Source organism: Dendrobates tinctorius, unplaced genomic scaffold (genome assembly GCF_039654945.1).
Source record: "Dendrobates tinctorius isolate UK_male_01 unplaced genomic scaffold, ASM3965494v1 ptg000297l, whole genome shotgun sequence".
NCBI lineage: Eukaryota > Metazoa > Chordata > Amphibia > Anura > Dendrobatidae > Dendrobates > Dendrobates tinctorius.
In genome coordinates this window covers 158,345-181,276 of record NW_027361964.1, presented here as the reverse complement: position 1 = coordinate 181,276, position 22,932 = coordinate 158,345, and the positions used below count along the sequence as shown (strand labels likewise).

Below are 22,932 nucleotides of genomic sequence, written 5' to 3'. Positions count from 1 at the left end.
TACACATGGCGGAGTGACAAACACCCGGTGTTCGGGGAGCTGAACCTGAACAGTAACACAGACTACCTGGTGAAATCCATGTTTGATGTCTGTTCCTGAACAGTAGGCGTTCGGTACGGACGCCGAGCTTTAATGTTTGGGTTCGCCCATCTCCATAAACTACGTCTGTGTCATTATTTTGGGCACAAGTGGCCACCGTAGCTTTTTTACAGCCACATTCAGTCTTATTAGGAGTCTATATAATGTTCTGCTTATTGAACACTTTGCTGTTACCAGTGAAGCTGACTGTGACCACAGATGGTTAATCCTTCACAGAATGCTGCCAGTCTGGTATGTGAGGGTGTGTACTCGTGTTTTGTGCCCAGGTGAGCTGGTGACAGGGCGAGAATGAAGGTGCGGGGCCCAATATTTGTATACGGGGCCCCACCAGCTGGAACATTTATGAATCCCAAATTCCAACCCCAAGATCTGACATAAAGGGAGTCCTGACCAGACATTAGTGTTACGACAACGTGAAAGTAAAAAGGGAGGAAACAAAAGTGAATGTAAGATCACATGAAACTGAGTGAGGACGACATCCACCATGGATCACCACCAGCTGAGAAAGTACATCCAGACCTTCAGCCTGGACAGTGGTCCTCGGGGGAGTCAAGGGTACACGCGGGTTCTCCTGCAGCTCATTGGTCACATGGGACACGGTAAATCGGCCCTTGTGAACTCTTGTAGGTACGTCCTGGATGATGGAGAGTTTACAGAGCATGCAAGGTCTGGGGATAAGGAGATAACGGATGGTGCGGTGACATTGACCCGAAAGTCCTATAACCTGACCAATAACATCACCATTGTGGACAACAGAGGATATGTCACGATGGAGAACTTCGAGACAGCAGAGGTCTATACTCAGCTTGGTGAGTGTGGAGCCTTCTTTACCTTTCCTTCATCATTATCTCAACGTCTACAATGTGTGAAAGACTGAACGATTGGATCAACGATGAAAGGGTTGTCCCATAATTGGGGCATCATGAGAGTAGCGAGAGCCCAGTGCTGAAAGTTCCCTATTCTGCCTGGTATTACATGGTCGCGTCGGCGTTTTACTGGGTTTTGTGACATGTATCATGATCGCTGGTTATATCAGCTCTTAGTTACATGTTACAACAGCTGGACCCAAAGAAATCAGTTTATTTTGGGGATAAATGCTAAACATACACTTGTACTGCTCTGATAGGATAGGTAAGAGGGGGTAGGGGTTCTCTTCCCTGTCTCAATGGGATACTTTGTATCTGCACATTTTATTATTTCTTCATTAACAATAGTTACAAATAGTTTAAAAGTGAAGAATAGATAATTATTCATAATCTAACATCCAATAACACCCAAATCAGGAAAAAACCCAGATAGCACAGACTGGACATGGATGAGGAGACACGGCCGGTCATGGGATAATCGTGAGCAGCGGATGCTCTAAGGCCAGATACAGAGAAGAAAACCCCCACAATGGTATCTAGCAGAGGGAGCAGGGTATCGGGGGGACACGGCGATTGATGTTACTCTCCCTTGTTATATGTACAGACCTCCGGCCTGATTGTGGAGGTTGACACCTAAGGCCTGTTTCACACTTCCGGCTTTTGGCATCAGTCAAAATCCGCCAATTTCTGAAAAAAACGGATCCGCCAAAAAAGGGGCAGATCCCTTTTGTCCCCCATAGACTTACATTAGTGGCGGATCTTGACTGACAGTCGTCCATCACACCCGTTTTTTGACGGATCCACCAAAATTTTACCATCTCCCGGGCGGATGAGACGGACTCTGCAACGTTTTTTTTGTTGTTGACGGTCCGCTATTTTGAACTGCGCATGGCCGGAAGCTTCACACCGGGATCATTTTTAACCCTGAATGTCGTTCCGGGAAAATCTCTCTCTCGATCCATTTTCTGCCATTTTCACGGATTGCAACTGACATCAAAAAACGTATGTGTGAAACAGGCCTAAATAAGAACGATATTGGCGCCGCTGCTCCACGACGGCTCTCTGGATATAACTAAGTCCCTCAACTTTATAGAAAATCTCTGTAGACAATCTAAATCTGACGACTAGAAATATATATTAGATACGATGACAACTGTTAACTCAGCAACATCCATAATTGGTTGAGAGAGGTGAGTCCATAACCTAAATACATTTACCCAACCAGCAACCAGACGAGAAGTAGAGTATGGCGACTCTTGTGGAAAGAATGATGACTAGACATTATACTCTCTAAAAAAGAAGGAATGAGGGACAAAGGAATAGCTACAACCGAAGTGGAGGTGTATACGATATGTGCAAAATAATTAAGATATATATTATAGATCAATGTCAAACCCTTCACCGCACTGAGCAGGACCATGATGACCCCATGTGGACAGTCGGAACAACTTCCTCCAAGGAAACAAAAAAAGAAAAAAACGACCATGTAGTCCAATAAAATAATTTGCATTATAATTCAGGTTAAAAACAATGGAACATACAAAGCTGAATGAATTAGTATACAGCAACATGAGACACAAAACCAGGAAGAGTATATACATGTAAAGCAACATGGGACGCAAAACCAGGAAGAGTATATACATGTACAGCAACATGGGACGCAAAACCAGGAGGAGTATATACATGTACAGCAACATGGGACATAAAACCAGGAAGAGTATATACATGTAAAGCAACATGGGACGCAAAACCAGGAAGAGTATATACATGTACAGCAACATGGGACGCAAAACCAGGAAGAGTATATACATGTACAGCAACATGGGACGCAAAACCAGGAGGAGTATATACATGTACAGCAACATGGGACATAAAACCAGGAGGAGTATATACATGTACAGCAACATGGGACGCAAAACCAGGAGGAGTATATACATGTACAGCAACATGGGATGCAAAACCAGGAGGAGTATATACATGTACAGCAACATGGGACATAAAACCAGGAAGAGTATATACATGTACAGCAACATGGGACACAAAACCAGGAGGAGTATATACATGTACAGCAACATGGGACATAAAACCAGGAACAGTATATACATGTACAGCAACATGTGACACAAACCAGGAAGAGTATATACATGTACAGTAACATGAGACGCAAAACAAGGAAGAGTATATACATGTACAGCAACATGAGATGCAAAACCAGGAGGAGTATATACATGTACAGCAACATGGGGCACAAAACCAGGAGGAGTATATAATTCAGGTTAAAAACAATGGAACACACAAAGCTGAATGAATTAGTATACAGCAACATGAGACACAAAACCAGGAAGAGTATATACATGTACAGCAACATGGGACATAAAACCAGGAGGAGTATATACATGTACAGCAACATGGGACGCAAAACCAGGAAGAGTATATACATGTACAGCAACATGGGACGCAAAACCAGGAAGAGTATATACATGTACAGCAACATGGGACACAAAACCAGGAGGAGTATATACATGTACAGCAACATGGGACACAAAACCAGGAGGAGTATATATGCAGCAGAGAGTTCATCGCAGAACATCGGAGAAATCTCTGACCGTGAACTGCGGAGAACTCAGTGCTGCACTGAGAGATATTTTCTCATTGTGGTAGCGGTGATCACCTTAGTTAGGAGCCGGCTCACTGCAGCTCATTCTTCCTTGATTCTCAGCATTAACCGTCGCATGATTCCACCTTTCATGCTGAGCGGCACATGTTGCAGAAATGGATTATGGCGTGGACCACTATGGATTCCAGCTATCCCTTCATGAAGCCACCAGTAAATCCATCACTCATCCATCCATCAAGGCATGCCTCCATACATAACTCCATCCATCCCTCATGCATCCAGCTATCCCTTCATCTATCCATACAGTTATCCATCCATCCCTCATCCATTTGTCCGGCAAGCCATCCCTCCATCCCACGCAGTCTCAGTGATGGGTGGTAACGCTGATGAGGTCACCACTGCTCAGTGATGCTGTGCTCGCATCTTAGCACCGTCCAGGTTGAAAACTGTTTATCCCCCAGACATGGATTATGGTGTTGGACAGAACGACCAACAGGTATGTTATATTGTTGTTTTTTATTTTAGTTTTATTACAGGAGATGAGGGCTTCGTTGGAATAGGCGTTAGATGAGTATAACTGTGTTTGTTATTTTTAAATAAAAAAAATAAAAGTATATTTTGTTTTATTTCTAATAAAGGCCTTTATTCTGGCTGTGTCTTTATTTACCATATAACTATAGGATTAGTAATGGATAGATGTGTTATTGACGCTTCTCCATTACTAAGCCAAGGGGTTGATGTCACCAGAAAATACAAAGGTGACATCAACCCCACAAATATTAACCCCATTAGCTACCGCTACAGGGCACAGTGGGAAGAGCCGGGCAAAATGCCAGAATTGGTGCATCTAATAAATGTGCCTTTTCTGGGCAGCTGCGGCTGCTATTTTTAGGTTGGGGACTATTATCCATGGCCCCTTGCTAGCCTGAGAATACCAGTCCCCAGCTGTCTACTTTAGCAAGGCTGGTTGTCAAAATTAGAGTGGACCCTCTCTATTCTTTATAGCCAGCTTTGCTGAAGCTGACAGCTTAGGGTTGCAGCCCCCAGCGGTCAGTTTTACCTGGCTGGATATAATAAAATACCGGGGAACCCACACCTCTTGTTTTTTAATTATTTATTTAGACACCAACTGATGAATACTCCCATCATCCGCTCCTGGTCTCTCTGTTCCTAGCAGTAGCAGGCATTACGCTGTTGGGAGCTGTAGGCCCATCAGCTGACACCTGTGAACCGAGGTAAGCTTTAAACCTCCAATCACAGCTGAGCTCTCACGCTGTCTTTTCACATTGTGGGAACCGCGGCTCTCTGACCGGCGGGGATGATTTTACCACCGATCAGAAGCGGTGTTTTCTGCGCTGTCATACACATGGCGGAGTGACAAACACCCGGTGTTCGGGGAGCTGAACCTGAACAGTAACACAGACTACCTGGTGAAATCCGTGTTCGATGTCTGTGCCTGAACAGTAGGCGTTCGGTACGGACGCCGAGCTTTAATGTTTGGGTTCGCCCATCTCCATAAACTACGTCTATGTCATTATTTTGGGCACAAGTGGCCACCGTAGCTTTTTTACAGCCACATTCAGTCTTATTAGGAGTCTATATAATGTTCTGCTTATTGAACACTTTGCTGTTACCAGTGAAGCTGACTGTGACCACAGATGGTTAATCCTTCACAGAATGCTGCCAGTCTGGTATGTGAGGGTGTGTACTCGTGTTTTGTGCCCAGGTGAGCTGGTGACAGGGCGAGAATGAAGGTGCGGGGCCCAATATTTGTATACGGGGCCCCACCAGCTGGAACATTTATGAATCCCAAATTCCAACCCCAAGATCTGACATAAAGGGAGTCCTGACCAGACATTAGTGTTACGACAACGTGAAAGTAAAAAGGGAGGAAACAAAAGTGAATGTAAGATCACATGAAACTGAGTGAGGACGACATCCACCATGGATCACCACCAGCTGAGAAAGTACATCCAGACCTTCAGCCTGGACAGTGGTCCTCGGGGGAGTCAAGGGTACACGCGGGTTCTCCTGCAGCTCATTGGTCACATGGGACACGGTAAATCGGCCCTTGTGAACTCTTGTAGGTACGTCCTGGATGATGGAGAGTTTACAGAGCATGCAAGGTCTGGGGATAAGGAGATAACGGATGGTGCGGTGACATTGACCCGAAAGTCCTATAACCTGACCAATAACATCACCATTGTGGACAACAGAGGATATGTCACGATGGAGAACTTCGAGACAGCAGAGGTCTACACTCAGCTTGGTGAGTGTGGAGCCTTCTTTACCTTTCCTTCATCATTATCTCAACGTCTACAATGTGTGAAAGACTGAACGATTGGATCAATGATGAAAGGGTTGTCCCATAATTGGGGCATCATGAGAGTAGCGAGAGCCCAGCGCTGAAAGTTCCCTATTCTGCCTGGTATTACATGGTCGCGTCGGCGTTTTACTGGGTTTTGTGACATGTATCATGATCGCTGGTTATATCAGCTCTTAGTTACATGTTACAACAGCTGGACCCAAAGAAATCAGTTTATTTTGGGGATAAATGCTAAACATACACTTGTACTGCTCTGATAAGATAGGTAAGAGGGGGTAGGGGTTCTCTTCCCTGTCTCAATGGGATACTTTGTATCTGCACATTTTATTATTTCTTCATTAACAATAGTTACAAATAGTTTAAAAGTGAAGAATAGATAATTATTCATAATCTAACATCCAATAACACTCAAATCAGGAAAAAACCCAGATAGCACAGACTGGACATGGATGAGGAGACACGGCCGGTCATGGGATAATCGTGAGCAGCGGATGCTCTAAGGCCAGATACAGAGAAGAAAACCCCCACAATGGTATCTAGCAGAGGGAGCAGGGTATCGGGGGGACACGGCGATTGATGTTACTCTCCCTTGTTATATGTACAGACCTCCGGCCTGATTGCGGAGGTTGACACCTAAGGCCTGTTTCACACTTCCGTTTTTTGGCATCAGTCAAAATCCGCCAATTTCTGAAAAAAACGGATCCGCCAAAAAAGGGGCAGATCCCTTTTGTCCCCCATAGACTTACATTAGTGGCGGATCTTGACTGACGGTCGTCCATCACACCCGTTTTTTGACGGATCCACCAAAATTTTACCATCTCCCGGGCGGATGAGACGGACTCTGCAAAGTTTTTTTGTTGTTGACGGTCCGCTATTTTGAACTGCGCATGGCCGGAAGCTTCACACCGGGATCATTTTTAACCCTGAATGCCTTTCCAGGAAAATCTTTCTCTCTCGATCCATTTTCTGCCATTTTCACGGATTGCAACTGACATCAAAAAACGTATGTGTGAAACAGGCCTAAATAAGAACGATATTGGCGCCGCTGCTCCACGACGGCTCTCTGGATATCACTAAGTCCCTCAACTTTATAGAAAATCTCTGTAGACAATCTAAATCTGACGACTAGAAATATATATTAGATACGATGACAACTGTTAACTCAGCAACATCCATAATTGGTTGAGAGAGGTGAGTCCATAACCTAAATACATTTACCCAACCAGCAACCAGACGAGAAGTAGAGTATGGCGACTCTTGTGGAAAGAATGATGACTAGACATTATACTCTCTAAAAAAGAAGGAATGAGGGACAAAGGAATAGCTACAACCGAAGTGGAGGTGTATACGATATGTGCAAAATAATTAAGATATATATTATAGATCAATGTCAAACCCTTCACCGCACTGAGCAGGACCATGATGACCCCATGTGGACAGTCGGAACAACTTCCTCCAAGGAAACAAAAAAAGAAAAAAACGACCATGTAGTCCAATAAAATAATTTGCATTATAATTCAGGTTAAAAACAATGGAACATACAAAGCTGAATGAATTAGTATACAGCAACATGGGACATAAAACCAGGAAGAGTATATACATGTAAAGCAACATGGGACGCAAAACCAGGAGGAGTATATACATGTACAGCAACATGGGACGCAAAACCAGGAAGAGTATATACATGTACAGCAACATGGGACACAAAACCAGGAAGAGTATATACATGTACAGCAACATGGGACACAAAACTAGGAAGAGTATATACATGTACAGCAACATGGGACACAAAACCAGGAAGAGTATATACATGTACAGCAACATGGGACACAAAACTAGGAAGAGTATATACATGTACAGCAACATGGGACATAAAACCAGGAGGAGTATATACATGTACAGCAACATGGGACATAAAACCAGGAAGAGTATATACATGTACAGCAACAAGGGATGCAAAACCAGGAGGAGTATATACATGTACAGCAACATGGGACGCAAAACCAGCAAGAGTATATACATGTACAGCAACAAGGGATGCAAAACCAGTAAGAGTATATACATGTACAGCAACATGGGATGCAAAACCAGGAAGAGTATATACATGTACAGCAACATGGGACGCAAAACCAGGAGGAGTATATACATGTACAGCAACATGGGACACAAAACTAGGAAGAGTATATACATGTACAGCAACATGGGATGCAAAACCAGGAAGAGTATATACATGTACAGCAACAAGGGGCACAAAACCAGGAAGAGTATATACATGTAAAGCAACATGGGACGCAAAACCAGGAGGAGTATATACATGTACAGCAACATGGGACGCAAAACCAGGAGGAGTATATACATGTACAGCAACAAGGGGCACAAAACCAGGAAGAGTATATACATGTAAAGCAACATGGGACGCAAAACCAGGAGGAGTATATACATGTACAGCAACATGGGACGCAAAACCAGGAGGAGTATATACATGTACAGCAACATGGGATGCAAAAGCGGGAGGAGTATATACATGTACAGCAACATGGGACACAAAACCAGGAAGAGTATAATCATGTACAGCAACATGGGACACAAAACTAGGAAGAGTATATACATGTACAGCAACATGGGACACAAAACCAGGAAGAGTATATACATGTACAGCAACATGGGACACAAAACTAGGAAGAGTATATACATGTACAGTAACATGGGACATAAAACCAGGAGGAGTATATACATGTACAGCAACATGGGACATAAAACCAGGAGGAGTATATACATGTACAGCAACATGGGACATAAAACCAGGAAGAGTATATACATGTACAGCAACAAGGGATGCAAAACCAGTAAGAGTATATACATGTACAGCAACATGGGATGCAAAACCAGGAAAAGTATATACATGTACAGCAACATGGGACGCAAAACCAGGAGGAGTATATACATGTACAGCAACATGGGACACAAAACTAGGAAGAGTATATACATGTACAGCAACATGGGATGCAAAACCAGGAAGAGTATATACATGTACAGCAACATGGGACACAAAACTAGGAAGAGTATATACATGTACAGCAACATGGGACACAAAACCAGGAGGAGTATATACATGTACAGCAACAAGGGACGCAAAACCAGGAGGAGTATATACATGTACAGCAACAAGGGACACAAAACCAGGAAGAGTATATACATGTACAGCAACATGGGATGCAAAACAAGGAGGAGTATATACATGTACAGCAACATGGGACGCAAAACCAGGAAGAGTATATACATGTACAGCAACATGGGACGCAAAACAAGGAGGAGTATATACATGTACAGCAACATGGGACGCAAAACCAGGAAGAGTATATACATGTACAGCAACATGGTACGCAAAATCAGGAGGAGTATATACATGTACAGCAACATGGGATGCAAAACCAGGAAGAGTATATACATGTACAACAACATGGGACATAAAACCAGAAAGAGTATATACATGTACAGCAACATGGGACGCAAAACCAGGAAGAGTATATACATGTACAGCAACATGGGACGCAAAACCAGGAAGAGTATATACATGTACAGCAACATGGTACGCAAAATCAGGAGGAGTATATACATGTACAGCAACATGGGATGCAAAACCAGGAGGAGTATATACATGTACAGCAACATGGGACGCAAAATCAGGAGGAGTATATACATGTACAGCAACATGGGACGCAAAATCAGGAGGAGTATATACATGTACAGCAACATGGGATGCAAAACCAGGAAGAGTATATACATGTACAACAACATGGGACGCAAAACCAGGAAGAGTATATACATGTACAGCAACATGGGACACAAAACCAGGAGGAGTATATACATGTACAGCAACATGGGACACAAAACCAGGAAGAGTATATACATGTACAGCAACATGGGATGCAAAACCAGGAAGAGTATATACATGTACAGCAACATGGGACGCAAAACCAGGAAGAGTATATACATGTACAACAACACGGGACATAAAACCAGAAAGAGTATATACATGTACAGCAACATGGGACGCAAAACCAGGAAGAGTATATACATGTACAGCAACATGGTACGCAAAATCAGGAGGAGTATATACATGTACAGCAACATGGGATGCAAAACCAGGAGGAGTATATACATGTACAGCAACATGGGACGCAAAATCAGGAGGAGTATATACATGTACAGCAACATGGGATGCAAAACCAGGAAGAGTATATACATGTACAATAACATGGGACGCAAAACCAGGAAGAGTATATACATGTACAGCAACATGGGATGCAAAACCAGGAGGAGTATATACAAAGTATTCTACAATATGAATATAACGAATGCTGCAAGGTGATATTACCATACATACACTCACATTAAAGTGACATGTGCAAGTGCTATACTAAAATACATTGCCAATATTCCCAGAATTTAGTAATATAGTAGTACCGTTTGCAAAGTGACTTGTGCAAGGGATTTTCCAGAAAAACATTACACCTAATGTTGTCACAACAAAGTGGCCTGTGCAATTGTTTTCTAGAAAAAATATAACAACCTATTGCTATCATGGCAATTAAATAAATAAAAAATCCAGTGCATAGATTAGTTACGTGGTATAATATCCATTGTATGAGACCAGGATTTACCTAAGGTTCGAGAGTGACAGTATCAATATTTATACAAGCAACATTCATGCTGGGAGATATATATATATATATATGCACGCAGCAAAAGCAAGTTCAAGTGAAAAATAATGTGTAAAAAGTATCAGGGAGCTCACTGGTATTATGGCACGTCTGCTCCTGGATGGCGTCCTCCCCAACGCGCGTTTCGGCACGTACATTTGTTAATTGTTATTGATGGATTTTTTGAAAAACTTATCCTTGTAAAAAAAATTTGTCTCTATAAACCCTTATAGATCTCTCTTCTTGTATCGTACTCTGATATGAGTTTATTTGTAATTATTTGAGTCAATTTTGTTCATTATTTTTTTATGTTTTTATTAATTGCTAAATACTGTTTTTTATTTTTAAATGTTGACTCTCTGGATAGAAGCTCTTCCCAATAATTGTTGTATGTCCTTTTTGTATATCGTATAAAGTATATGAGATGAATTTAATCCCAAGGCCCGAACTGTGTGGGTGACATCTGGCACCCAGTTTATATGGTGAATGTTTGCTGGCATGTGCGTTTAGCCCATAGTGCATAGTGGTGACGCAGGGGGTTAATCCCCTCTGTGGTTGCTGTCTGTGTGCTGGTACTCCGCCTCTGTCCTCTAGGGGGCATGTGGCGCTTTGCTTGTGGCTTATGCACAGCCATTGCTGTGAATGCTTTGGGTGTCCAGTTCATCACTTAATACGATCACTACACGTGCCCTGCTCCATCCAAGTATTGAGACTTATCTGTTTGGTGAATAAATGCTGGTTTTTCTTATGAAATACTGTGTGGGCAGAGTTGCCAGCACTTGTAATGGTGGAGCGGGGCGTGGCAGTGCCTAGTGAGCGTGTGCGCTCATCACTGACATCACTGCCGAGTGGCCACTCGGGAGTCTCTGATTCCTGACCTGCTCAGCGGTGCTCTGAGAACGCTGTTGTGGTGGAACTCCACCATGATGTCGGGGCCGGAGTGCTCCGGGTGATTGTAGATATCAGACAGGGGTCTCACATCTTATAATCATTGATAATCGCGCTGGATCACTGATTGGAGGTGCGGTGGGATATGATGTTTTGCTGTCTAACATGCCCCTTATATATGGTAACACCGTGGCGAAGACTCTGCTGTGAGGGTGAAACGTTGCACCACTGGGCGCTGGATGAAAGTCCACAATTCTTCCTTGATTTGGAGGCGGCCGGATTTTTTTTTATTTATATTTTGCATTGGACAATCGCATTACTCAGGAAGTATTGCACCGAAAATCTGCTCAAGTCTGTGCTGCTATCTGTCTTTACTATTTAGACAGAAAGATAGAAAGATGTATCTATAGATCTATCTATCCCATATCTATCTATCTATCTATCTATCATCTATTATCTATCTATCTATCATCTATTATCTATCTATCTATTATCTATCTATCCCATATCTATCTATCTATCATCTATTATCTATCTATCTATCATCTATTATCTATCTATCTATTATCTATCTATCCCATATCTATCTATCTATCTATCTATCATCTATTATCTATCTATCTATCATCTATTATCTATCTATCTATTATCTATCTATCCCATATCTATCTATCTATCATCTATTATCTATCTATCTATCCCATATCTATCTATCTATCATCTATTATCTATCTATCTATCATCTATTATCTATCTATCTATCATCTATTATCTATCTATCTATTATCTATCTATCCCATATCTATCTATCTATCATCTATTATCTATCTATCCCATATCTATCTATCTATCTATCATCTATTATCTATCTATCTATCATCTATTATCTATCTATCTATTATCTATCTATCCCATATCTATCTATCTATCATCTATTATCTATCTATCCCATATCTATCTATCTATCATCTATTATCTATCTATCTATCTATCTATCATCTATTATCTATCTATCTATCTATCATCTATTATCTATCTATCTATCTATCTATCTATTATCTATCTATCCCATATCTATCTATCATCTATTATCTATCTATCTATCTATCTATCTATCACCTATTATCTATCTATCTATCTATCTATTATCTATCTATCTATCATCTATTATCTATTTATCTATCTATCTATCATCTATTATCTATCTATCTATCCCATATCTATCTATCTATCTATCTATATATTATCTATCTATCTATCATCTATTATCTATCTATCCCATATCTATCTATCTATCTATCTATCTATCTATCTATCTATCTATCTATCTATCTATCCCATATTTATCTATCTATCTATCTATCTATCTATCCCATATTTATCTATCTATCTATCTGTCTATCTATCTATTATCTATCTATCCCCTATCTATCTATCTATCTATCTATTATCTATCTATCTATCATCTATTATCTATCTATCTATCCCATATCTATCTATTATCTATCCCATATTTATCTATCTGTCTATCTATCTATTATCTATCTATCCCATATCTATCCGATAGCTATCTCATATCTATCTATCTATAGATAGATAGATATGGGATAGAAAATAGATAGATGATAAATAGATAGATAGATAGATGCAATGACATAGACAGATCTATAGATAGATAGATATCTATCTATATCTATCTATAGATACATCTGTCGATCCCATATCTATCCTCTATGATCTATCTATCTATCTATCTATCTATCTATCTATCTATCTATCTATCTACTATCTATCTATTTATCTATTATCTATCTATCATTATCTATCATTATCTATCTATCAATTATCTATCTATCATCTATCTATTATGTATCTATCTATTATCTATCTATCTATCATCTATCTATTATCTATCTATTATCTATCTATCTATCCTCTATCTATCATCTATCTATCTGTTATCTATCTATCTATCTATCTATCTATCTATCTATCTATCCTCTATCTATCATCTATCTATCTATTATCTATCTATCTATCATCTATCTATCTATTATCTATCTATCTATCTATCTATCTATCTATCATCTATCTATCTATCTATCTATCTATTATCTATCTATCTATCTATCTATCTATCTGTCTATCTGTGTGTGTAATGGAGTGTGGGTTGGACAGAAATGACATCAAATCTTTTTATTTTTAAATAATAGATCTTTATTTAGCTTTCACAAACGCAGACAAATCCGCATGAAAAAAACGCAGAAAGAGTGCAGGTGACCCGCCCGTGACCTCAGGTGCAGATTTGGTGCAGATTTTACCTGCGTTAATCCTGGGCCGCTCCTGACCGTGGACACAGACCCTGAGACCCTAGACATGGTAAATCATATAAAAGTCAATACAGGCTATGTCCCTCACCAGAAAGTCCTCTGACCTGAGCGGTCCATGCAAATAAGGCACACAGCCACCCGTCTGCTGGGGGCATAAAAAAACCTACAAGAAATGGCCGAGATCAATGGCACTTCCCAAAAAAACATGAAATTCCAATGAGAGCAAGGAAGCAAAAGCCATAAAATAAAAGACCTTTATCTAGACACATATAATAAAACAGGATTAAAACCAAGATACATATCCAATGATGAGCTGCCTGCCGGGCACGTAGACCCATATATAACCCACTAATGTGACCTATCTAAGAGTGACATATATCAAAGAAAGTCATATAGGTGGAGGCTTAGATCTCAGAAATGCCCTACCACAGCTAAGCATAAGCCTCCAAATGTTAATCTATAAAGCACAACATAAACATTTATAGTGTGCAGTCAGGGGCAATCCCCTATAATAATTGCTGCTGTGGATTATTAGACTTACAAGGCATAATACCTATAACAGGGCCTAATATACTTAAGACACATAGCACCAGACAGTAGATAATATAAAGATAGGTGAAGGAAATATGACCTTAAGTAAGCAGTGCTGGTCCCCGACGCGCGTTTCATGTGTAGCTTCTTCCTTGGGGGGTTTACCATGTGCATAAATATATCCAATGAAAAAGTTTATGCTGGGTCCTTGAATTAAAAATATCCTTGTCTTTATTTGGAAATCATTAAAAGATGAGGAGGATGATAATATTTGGGGACATGGAGGATTGTGTTTTTAAGTGATTGGACCAGATTCTGTAATTTATTACAACTTGTCGAAAACGCGTCAACCAGTTACTGACTACCCTGATGTGATCTTTTAATGATTTCCAAATAAAGACAAGGACCCAGCATAATTTTTTTTCATTGGATATGTGAACCCCTTTCTGCCATATGATGTACTATCCCGTCCATGTGCCATGGAACTTAATTCCCATGGTCAGGATAGTACGCCATGGCATTTAATGCAACATTGCGACTTAAGTCTTACCTCAGGGAAGATGGCCTCGGCATCCCAGGGTCTGTCGCCGCCCTCCCGATCACTGTGATTGGCTGTTCAATTCTGAACAGCCAATCACATCCTTTCTCATTGTTTCAGCCAATCGGAGCGGCTGAAGCAATGATGTCCCAGGCTAGGATTGAGTACCGATGTACCCAATCGTAGGCCGGTGCCTGGCAACGCCAGGCACTGGCAACCCCCCCCCCGAATTGGCGCAATCACCAATCGCAGGCCACAACAGCGGTATTACCGTGTTGTGCCTACCGGTACCAGCCTGGATTGATGTTATAATAGCACCGATACTAGGCCAGAGCCTAAGACAGCCCCAGCAGGGCCTTCCCCCTTCCCCCTCTTTTTACCCCCTCCACCCCCCTTTGCGCTGCCTCCGTGCGCACATTTAGCAGCTGCCCAGCATTGATTGGTGACGCAGTTCACCGATCAACACTCATGCTCGCTTTTTTCCTCAGCCCCCTTTGCGCCAACTCCGTACACACATCCCGCAGCCGCCAAACTTTGATAAGTGACACAGTTGACTTATCAGAGCTTGTGCCTGTCGTTTTCCTTTTTTTTCACGCCCCTTTGCGCCACCTGACTACAAACGTAAGTGTTAATCCCTGATCCCTGCCCGATCTCTCTTCATCTTCCCAAATCCCACCTTCCCCCTCTTTTTACCCCCCTCCACCCCCCTTTGCACCGTCTCCGTGTGCACATTTAGCAGCCACCAAATTTTGATAAGTGACAGTTCACTTATCAGAGCTCGAGCCGGCTGTTTTCCATTTTTCTTTTTCACCTCCCTTGCGCCACACCCGTGTGCACATCCAGCAGCTGCCAAATTTTGATAAGTGACGCCGCTCACTTATCATAGCTAGGGCCTGCTGTTTTATACTTTTCTTTTCACAGGCATTTTTTTCTTCCTATTTGCTTTTTTCTTTTAGCTTTTTCTTTTCAGAATAGTTTGCACCAATCACTATCCCCCCTCACATATACACATAGTTATCAATAAACTACACACAAGCAACATATTTACAAAAAAAGTCCCACTCGTCATGCTCGCCCCAACAGCGCTTTTCAGTGGAGGAGGCATATTCTTTCTTTGCCTCCAAAACTGATAGCGAGGGAGAGGCTCCCATATTTCTTTACTTTTCCGATTCTTCATCCTCTTCCTCCTCCTCATCTTCCTCCTCAGGTCTTGCGGAACCGCCACGCAGACGCCCCAGGACAGAAGCTGAGGCAGTGCCGCCATTCCAGAATCTTAACCAGCGCACCCCATTGTGGACCCAGTGTGGACCTCGCCCCCAAAAATTATGAGCCACTGATTCCTGATTTTGTGGCGGAATCAGGAATCAAGTTTAACACCACCGGCCTCACAGAAATAGACTTTTTCAAAGTCTTTTTCTCAGGATTTTGTTAACCTCATAGTGGAGCAAACTAATTTGTACGCTCGTCAGCTTTTGGCGCAAAACTCCAGTTTATTATATTCTAATTGGTCTCCTGTAGACGCAGTTGAAATGATGCAGTTTTGGGACCTGGTCCTCCACACGAGGATCCTGAAGAAGCCGGAAATTCGGCAACATTGGAGTGTTGATATTTTGATACTCCTGTGTTCCGAATAGTCATGGCCCAGACACGTTTTGAAGCCACCCACAAATTCCTGCATTATAACGATAATGCAAAGACCGCAACTTTGGCCGTCTGTTCGATGTTTCGGCCAGTCATCGGACACTTCAACGAAAAGTTTGCTAAAGTGTACGTGCCCCAAAGGGACATCTGCGTGGATGAGTCCTTAATTCATTTTAAGGGCAGACCCAGATTCCGTCAATAACTGCCCAGCAAGAGGGCCAGGTACACAGTCAAACTCTACAAACTGTGTGACAGTACCTCAGTTTACACCCACAGGTTTAAAGTTTACGAAGGAAAGGACACCAGGATTGAACCCCATGAGAGTCCTCCTTTCCTGGGAGTGAGTGGGAAAATTGTGTGGGATTTGGTGCACCCACTGCTGGATAAAGGTTATCACCTCTACACTGATAACTTTTATACCAGCGTCCCACTCTACAAGTCCCTCTCTGCGCGAGGTACCGCATCTTGCGGTACTGTCCGCAAAAATCAGAGAGGCCTTCCGAAAACGCTACTTGGGCAGATGCTCAGAAGGGGTGACAGCAGAGCCCAATGTAGCGACCACCTTGTACAAGGACAAGAGGGATGTCCTTCTCTTGACCACCATACACGGTGATGGCAGGGCCCTCAGCACTGTACGGGGTATCTCTACACAGGTCTGCAAACCGGACTGTGTACTGGGGTAGAACAAAAACATGGGGGCATTGATCTCTCCGATCAACTCCTCCAACCGTACAATGCTTTGAGAAAGGCCAAGGTGTGGTACAAAAAGCTGGCCGTGCAAATCGCACAAATGGCAATGCTCAACGCTTTCCTGCTGTCACAATGTGCACGCCACCCCGATACATCGTACCTTCAGTTCCAGGAGGTAGTGGTTAAGACCCAGATATTTGGCACTCCGGAAGGAGCAGGCCCCAGTACTTCCGGAAGTGAAAGTGCTCGTATTGTACCAGGTCAGCATTTTCCAGGGGTGGTCCCACCAACTGGAAGAAAAGGTAAGCCGCAAAAAAGGTGCCAAGTGTGTTACAAAAGGGGAATACGCAAGGACATCATTTATCATTGTGACACCTGCCCCAAAAAACCTGGCCTGTGTATGAAGGATTGCTTCAAATTGTACCACACCTCCATGCACTACTAATTTACTTTGCAGGAAACAGATTAGTTCCAAAAAGGAGGCACATCTAGATAAGTTCCTTGGGGGGGGGTCTAGTTTCCAAAATGATGTCACTTGTGTTTTTTTTACTGTTTAGGCACATCAGGGGCTCTGCAAATGGAACATGACACCGGCAGACCATTCCACCAAAGTCTGCGTTCCAAAACGTCACTACTTCCCTTCCGAGCCCCGACGTGTGCCAAAACAGTTTGTTCCCACATATGGGGTACCAGCGTACTCAGGACAAATTGGTCAAAAACTTTTGGGTTCCAATTTATCCAGTTACCCTTGGGAAAATTAAAAATTGGGGACTAAAAGATCATTTTTGTGGGAAAAAAATTGGATTTTTTATTTTCACACCCGGGCATTATAAACTTTAGTGAAACACTTGGGGGTTCAAGGTTCTCATCACACATCTAGATAAGTTCCTTAGGGGTCTAGTTTCCAAAATGGGGTCACTTGTGGGGGATTTTCACTGTTTAGGTACATCAGGGGCTCTGCAAACGGAACATGAAGCCCGCAGACCATTCCATCAAAGTCTGCATTCCAAAACGTCACTACTTCCCTTCCGAGCCCCGACGTGTGCCCATACAGTAGCTCTCCCCCACATATGGGGTATCAGTGTGCTCAGGACAATTTGGAGAACAACTTTTTGGGTCCAATTTCTCCTGTTACCATTGGGAAAATAAAAAAATTGTTGCTAAAAAATCATTTTTGTGACTAAAAAATTATGTTCATTTTTTCCTTCCACGTTACTTTTGCTCCTGTGAAGCACCTGAAGGGTTAATAACCTTCTTGACTGTGGTTTTGAGCACCTTGAGGGGTGCAGTTTTTAGAATGGTGTCACTTTTGGATATTATCTGTCATATAGACTCCTCAAAGTGACTTCAAATGTGAGGTGGTCCCTAAGAAAATGGTTTTGTAAATTTTGTTGGAAAAATGAGAAATCGCTGGTCAACTTTTAACCCTTATAACTTCCTAACAAAATAAAAATTGTTTCCAAAATTGTGCTGATGTAAAGTAGACAGGTGGGAAATGTTATTTATTATGTTTTTTGGGTGCCATATCTCTGTGATTTACGGGCATAAAAATTCAAAGTTTGAAAATTGCAACATTTTCCAAATTTTCACCGAATTTCCCTTTTTTTCACAAATAATCGCAAGTTATATCGAAGAAATGTTACCACTAACATGAAGGACAATATGTCACGAGAAAACATTCTCAGAATCACCGGGATCCATGGAAGCTCCAGAGTTATTACCTCATAAAGGGACAGTGGCCAGAATTGTAAAAATTGGCCCGGGCATTAACCTGCAAACCACCCTCCGGGGTTAGATCATATGTATACTTTTTATCATTAGAATATTATCATTTTACAGTCCCCCTGTTGGGGATATATGTAATTATACAACCTTGTGCGCGGTGTTTTGACATGGGACTGTGTACACACCTCCCTCTGCTCTTGGCACCCTTTCTTTGAAATTGTTTCTGTATCTATTCTAAACCGTGTATGTCTGGATTACCTCGCTATTTATGTATGGTGGTCCTAAAGGAGTTGGTGGACTCTGAAACGCGTCGACAATAAATCGACATTTTTACCTGCCACTGCCTCTGTCATAACTCCAGAGAGCGCAGACACTTCCATTCCTGATGCTTTAATCTGATAATTCTACGTGAGATCTATCATACTTATCCTGCCAACGCGTTTCCTCCCATGTGCGCCACGTCTGCAGAGTATGGACTCCGTATACCAGTTTCCTGAAGGACTGGTGCCATAATTGATTAGTCCCTGAAGATCCCTGATGAATCCAGAATACAGGGTGAAACGCGCTGCAGGATGAATATGATGGTTGTATAATAGACATGTGAAGATCACTGACGCACAGGTACAAGCCAGGTAACATGGTACAAATCGTCTCTGGTTGCTTTTCCAGGTAACTTCCTCCCTCTGGATGAGCCCGTGGAGTGGCACAAGAACTTCGAGTTTCTTGTTGATAGAGTGGAGGACATGCACATCGACACCAACGTCACCGATATACTTGTTCCCATCTTTGTTTACAGGTAAATGTTATGAGTTCTCACATATTCTGTGTAATTCACAGCAAAAGTATAAACTGGGAATTAGGTATTAGATTTCCAGGTACAAGGAGGATGATGAGGATGAGCATTCGGGTACAAGGAGGATGGTAATATCCAGGTACCCGGAGGATGGTCATATGCAGGTACACGGAGGCTGGTAATATGTGGGATACAGTCAGGATGGAATAATCAAGGTATACAGGGAGGATGGCAATATTTGGGTACATAGAGGATGAGGTGAATAGTAATATCTGAGTACACAGAAAATGGTAATATCTGAGTACACAGAGGATGAGGAGGAAGGTGTTATCTGGGAACACAGAGGATGATTGGGATAGTAGTAACCGGGTATATGGAGGATGGTAATATCTGATTACATGGAGGATGAGGATGATGATATTATCCGGGAACCCTGAGGATGAGGAGGATGACAATATCCGGGTACAGCAAAAGCACAAAAAGAGGACCTGAAAATCCTCCTAAAATCTATAAAAACCACCCGGAAAAAGGCAGGGATGCTTACCTGCAGTACCTAGGCCAATTTGAGGCCTAAGCAGGTAAGCGTCTCTGCCTTTTTCCTGGTGTTTTTTATAGATTTTTGGAGGATTTTCAGGTCCTCTTTTTGTGGTTTTGCTTCTAGAGTAGGACTCACAAGCTTGAGGACCCGTGACGTGGGTTGCCAGCTTCCGTATTTTGACCATAATATCAACTAATACCTCACATATATTGCTATGTGTTTTTTGCACTTTATTTATTTTTCAGGGTGCAGTCGGGCCCAGATGGCTCTGTAAGCTGTGGCCTCTGTTCACACAGGATGCATTTTAGTTATCACTGGGCAGCCCTCCTGATCTAAGAGTATGGGCATTATTAACAGTCTGTAAGCCAGAGGCTCTGCATCTTCTGTGTGTGAACAGTGCCGCATGCAGATTGTATTTTTTGGCACTGGTGAACCAAACGGCCGTTCCCTTATTGTAGGCTGGCTGTCTCATCGGTATTGCTGCACCTGCGTAGCCGCCATCTTTATTTGGGTAATAACTGAGCACCCCGAGGATGAGGAGGAAGGTGTTCTCCGGGTACACAGAGGATGAGGTGGATGGCAATATCTGGGTACATGGAGGACGATCCTCACCTTGCCCATATATGGGTTTTGCAGCTCTGTACTTCTGACATGTGAGATGATTTTCTTTATTTACCGTCTCCTTTACCAATTCTCCTTCTCTTTTCTAGCGTCAAAACCACCATTACCGAGGACATGAAGGACAGCCTGCCGGCGTTTTTCAGGAACTGCACGGAGTTAACAGGTGGTTATGATGATATTCAGCACCTCGGACATATGACAGGTCGCAGGTGTGAGAACTAAATGACCACCTCAGTGCTGGTGTTGTTATTCTCATTTGTCCCCAATCTCATGTTTTGCAGGGTTGTCCCCCATCATCGTCCTCACACACAGGTCCGGGGGAAATTACTTTGAGCTTGAGAGGCAATTTAAGCTTCTGGGAGCGGATAATATAATCATATTGGAGAACTACACAAGAGCGGACCATATAAAGACCCGACAAAGGACCATGGACTTCCTAAACTTCATGAAACTCGCCCTTCAGAATGTCGCCTTCCGAATGGAGCAGTGCATGAACCCAAGAAGAGAAAGAGTGGAGCACAAGAAATTCCTGCTCCGATACATCCACCAGTCCGTGCTGGAGGCCAGAAAGAAGGAGGAGGAAGCGGTCCTAAGAAACAAAAAAAGATAAGTCATTGCCCAACACCTGGAGTCTAGGGAAGAGATTTTGTTTGTGGCGTTAAATCAAAGTCAACCTTCATCACGGTTGGTTATTATCCTGGGAAGACTCTGCTGTCACCTCTCAATGTTTCTTCTAAACTTAGGGTCAGCCCTAACCCTAATCGGGGGACGTCTCTGAGTTTGAAGGGTCTGGATCTGGCCGCCTTCACACGCTGAGTATTTGGTCAGTGTTTTACATCAGTATTTGGAACCAGGAGTGGAGCAATCAGAGGAGAGGTATCATAGAAACACGGGCATATTAATGAGCAGCTACTTTTATGTGAGAGCAAAGATAAAGGTTCTGAGGGTGAAAAAGTAATGTCCTCGGCTGGGGCAGAACATGGTACATGGGTTATTATGGGGACTGCCATTGATGCCGTTTGTTACTAATCCGCCTCTTGATAGAATTCCACAGAAACTCCTTATTGGAAATTATAAGACAGGATAGTTTGACATGAGACTCTCAGGTTCTAGTTGTAGATAGAAGGGCACAACTCTGTGAACAGGAATGGACTGTAGACCCTCCTGACCGATTTTATCGGATGTGGAGAATTGAATTAAAAAAAATCTTCCTTCAGTCTCGGATGTGATCTGAGTGCGGTCCGATGTTTTCCGCAGGCCAATAGACATGAACAGTCGAATGCTAGCCAATTATCGTATCCAACTCATGAGGCCTAAAGGGAAGCGCTCCCATCTGTGCAGGCTTTATTGTGCGGCGCCCCCCCGCAGTCACGGCTGCAGAGCACAGACCTGACGTTGTGCTGCTTTCATTTTTTTTCCTGTATTTATTCCATTGTACATGGACGCTGCCCACCATCGCCTTTATTCTATCTTGTAAATTATCCAAGATGAAGGATTGACAATAAAAATCATTCTTTAACTTTTAGGACAGGGTTATCCGCTTGTCACGCTACGAAACTCCTTATTTAGAGGATGGCTTGGTACAATAACACAAGCTGCTCCATTCCCTTCCACAGTTTCTACTGGTGATTGTGGAGGGTCACTTCCTGTCTGCCAGTGATTGTGGAGCCTCACTTCCTGTCTGTCAGTGATTGGGTGGGTCACTTCCTGTCTGTCAGTGATTGGGTGGGTCACTTCCTGTCTGTCAGTGATTGTGGAGGGTCACTTCCTGTCTGTCAGTGATTGTGGAGGGTCACTTCCTGTCTGTCAGTGATTGGGTGGGTCACTTCCTGTCTGTCAGTGATTGTGGAGGGTCACTCCCTGTCTTGCGGTGATTGTGGAGGGTCACTTCCTGTCTGTCAGTGATTGGGTGGGTCACTTCCTGTCTGTCAGTGATTGTGGAGGGTCACTCCCTGTCTTGCGGTGATTGTGGAGGGTCACTCCCTGTCTGTCAGTGATTGAGGAGGGTCACTCCCTGTCTGTGATT

General features: G+C 42.6%; 1 protein-coding gene across 2 annotated transcripts; it reads left to right on the top strand.

The window, feature by feature from the left end:
- The first annotated feature begins 290 nt into the window (after positions 1-290).
- LOC141073114 (uncharacterized) lies at positions 291-22,431 on the top strand. Of its 2 annotated transcripts, none has more exons than XM_073560446.1 (4): positions 291-908; positions 19,624-19,750; positions 20,996-21,069; positions 21,188-22,431. In XM_073560446.1, exons 1-4 carry the CDS (start codon positions 584-586, stop codon positions 21,514-21,516), a joined length of 855 nt encoding a protein of 284 aa, XP_073416547.1. In that variant the 5' UTR covers positions 291-583; the 3' UTR covers positions 21,517-22,431. The 2 variants fall into 2 exon arrangements, with proteins under 2 accessions (XP_073416547.1, XP_073416549.1); XM_073560448.1 differs by lacking the exon at positions 291-908 and adding an exon at positions 5,235-5,851.
- Positions 22,432-22,932: the final 501 nt, after the last annotated feature.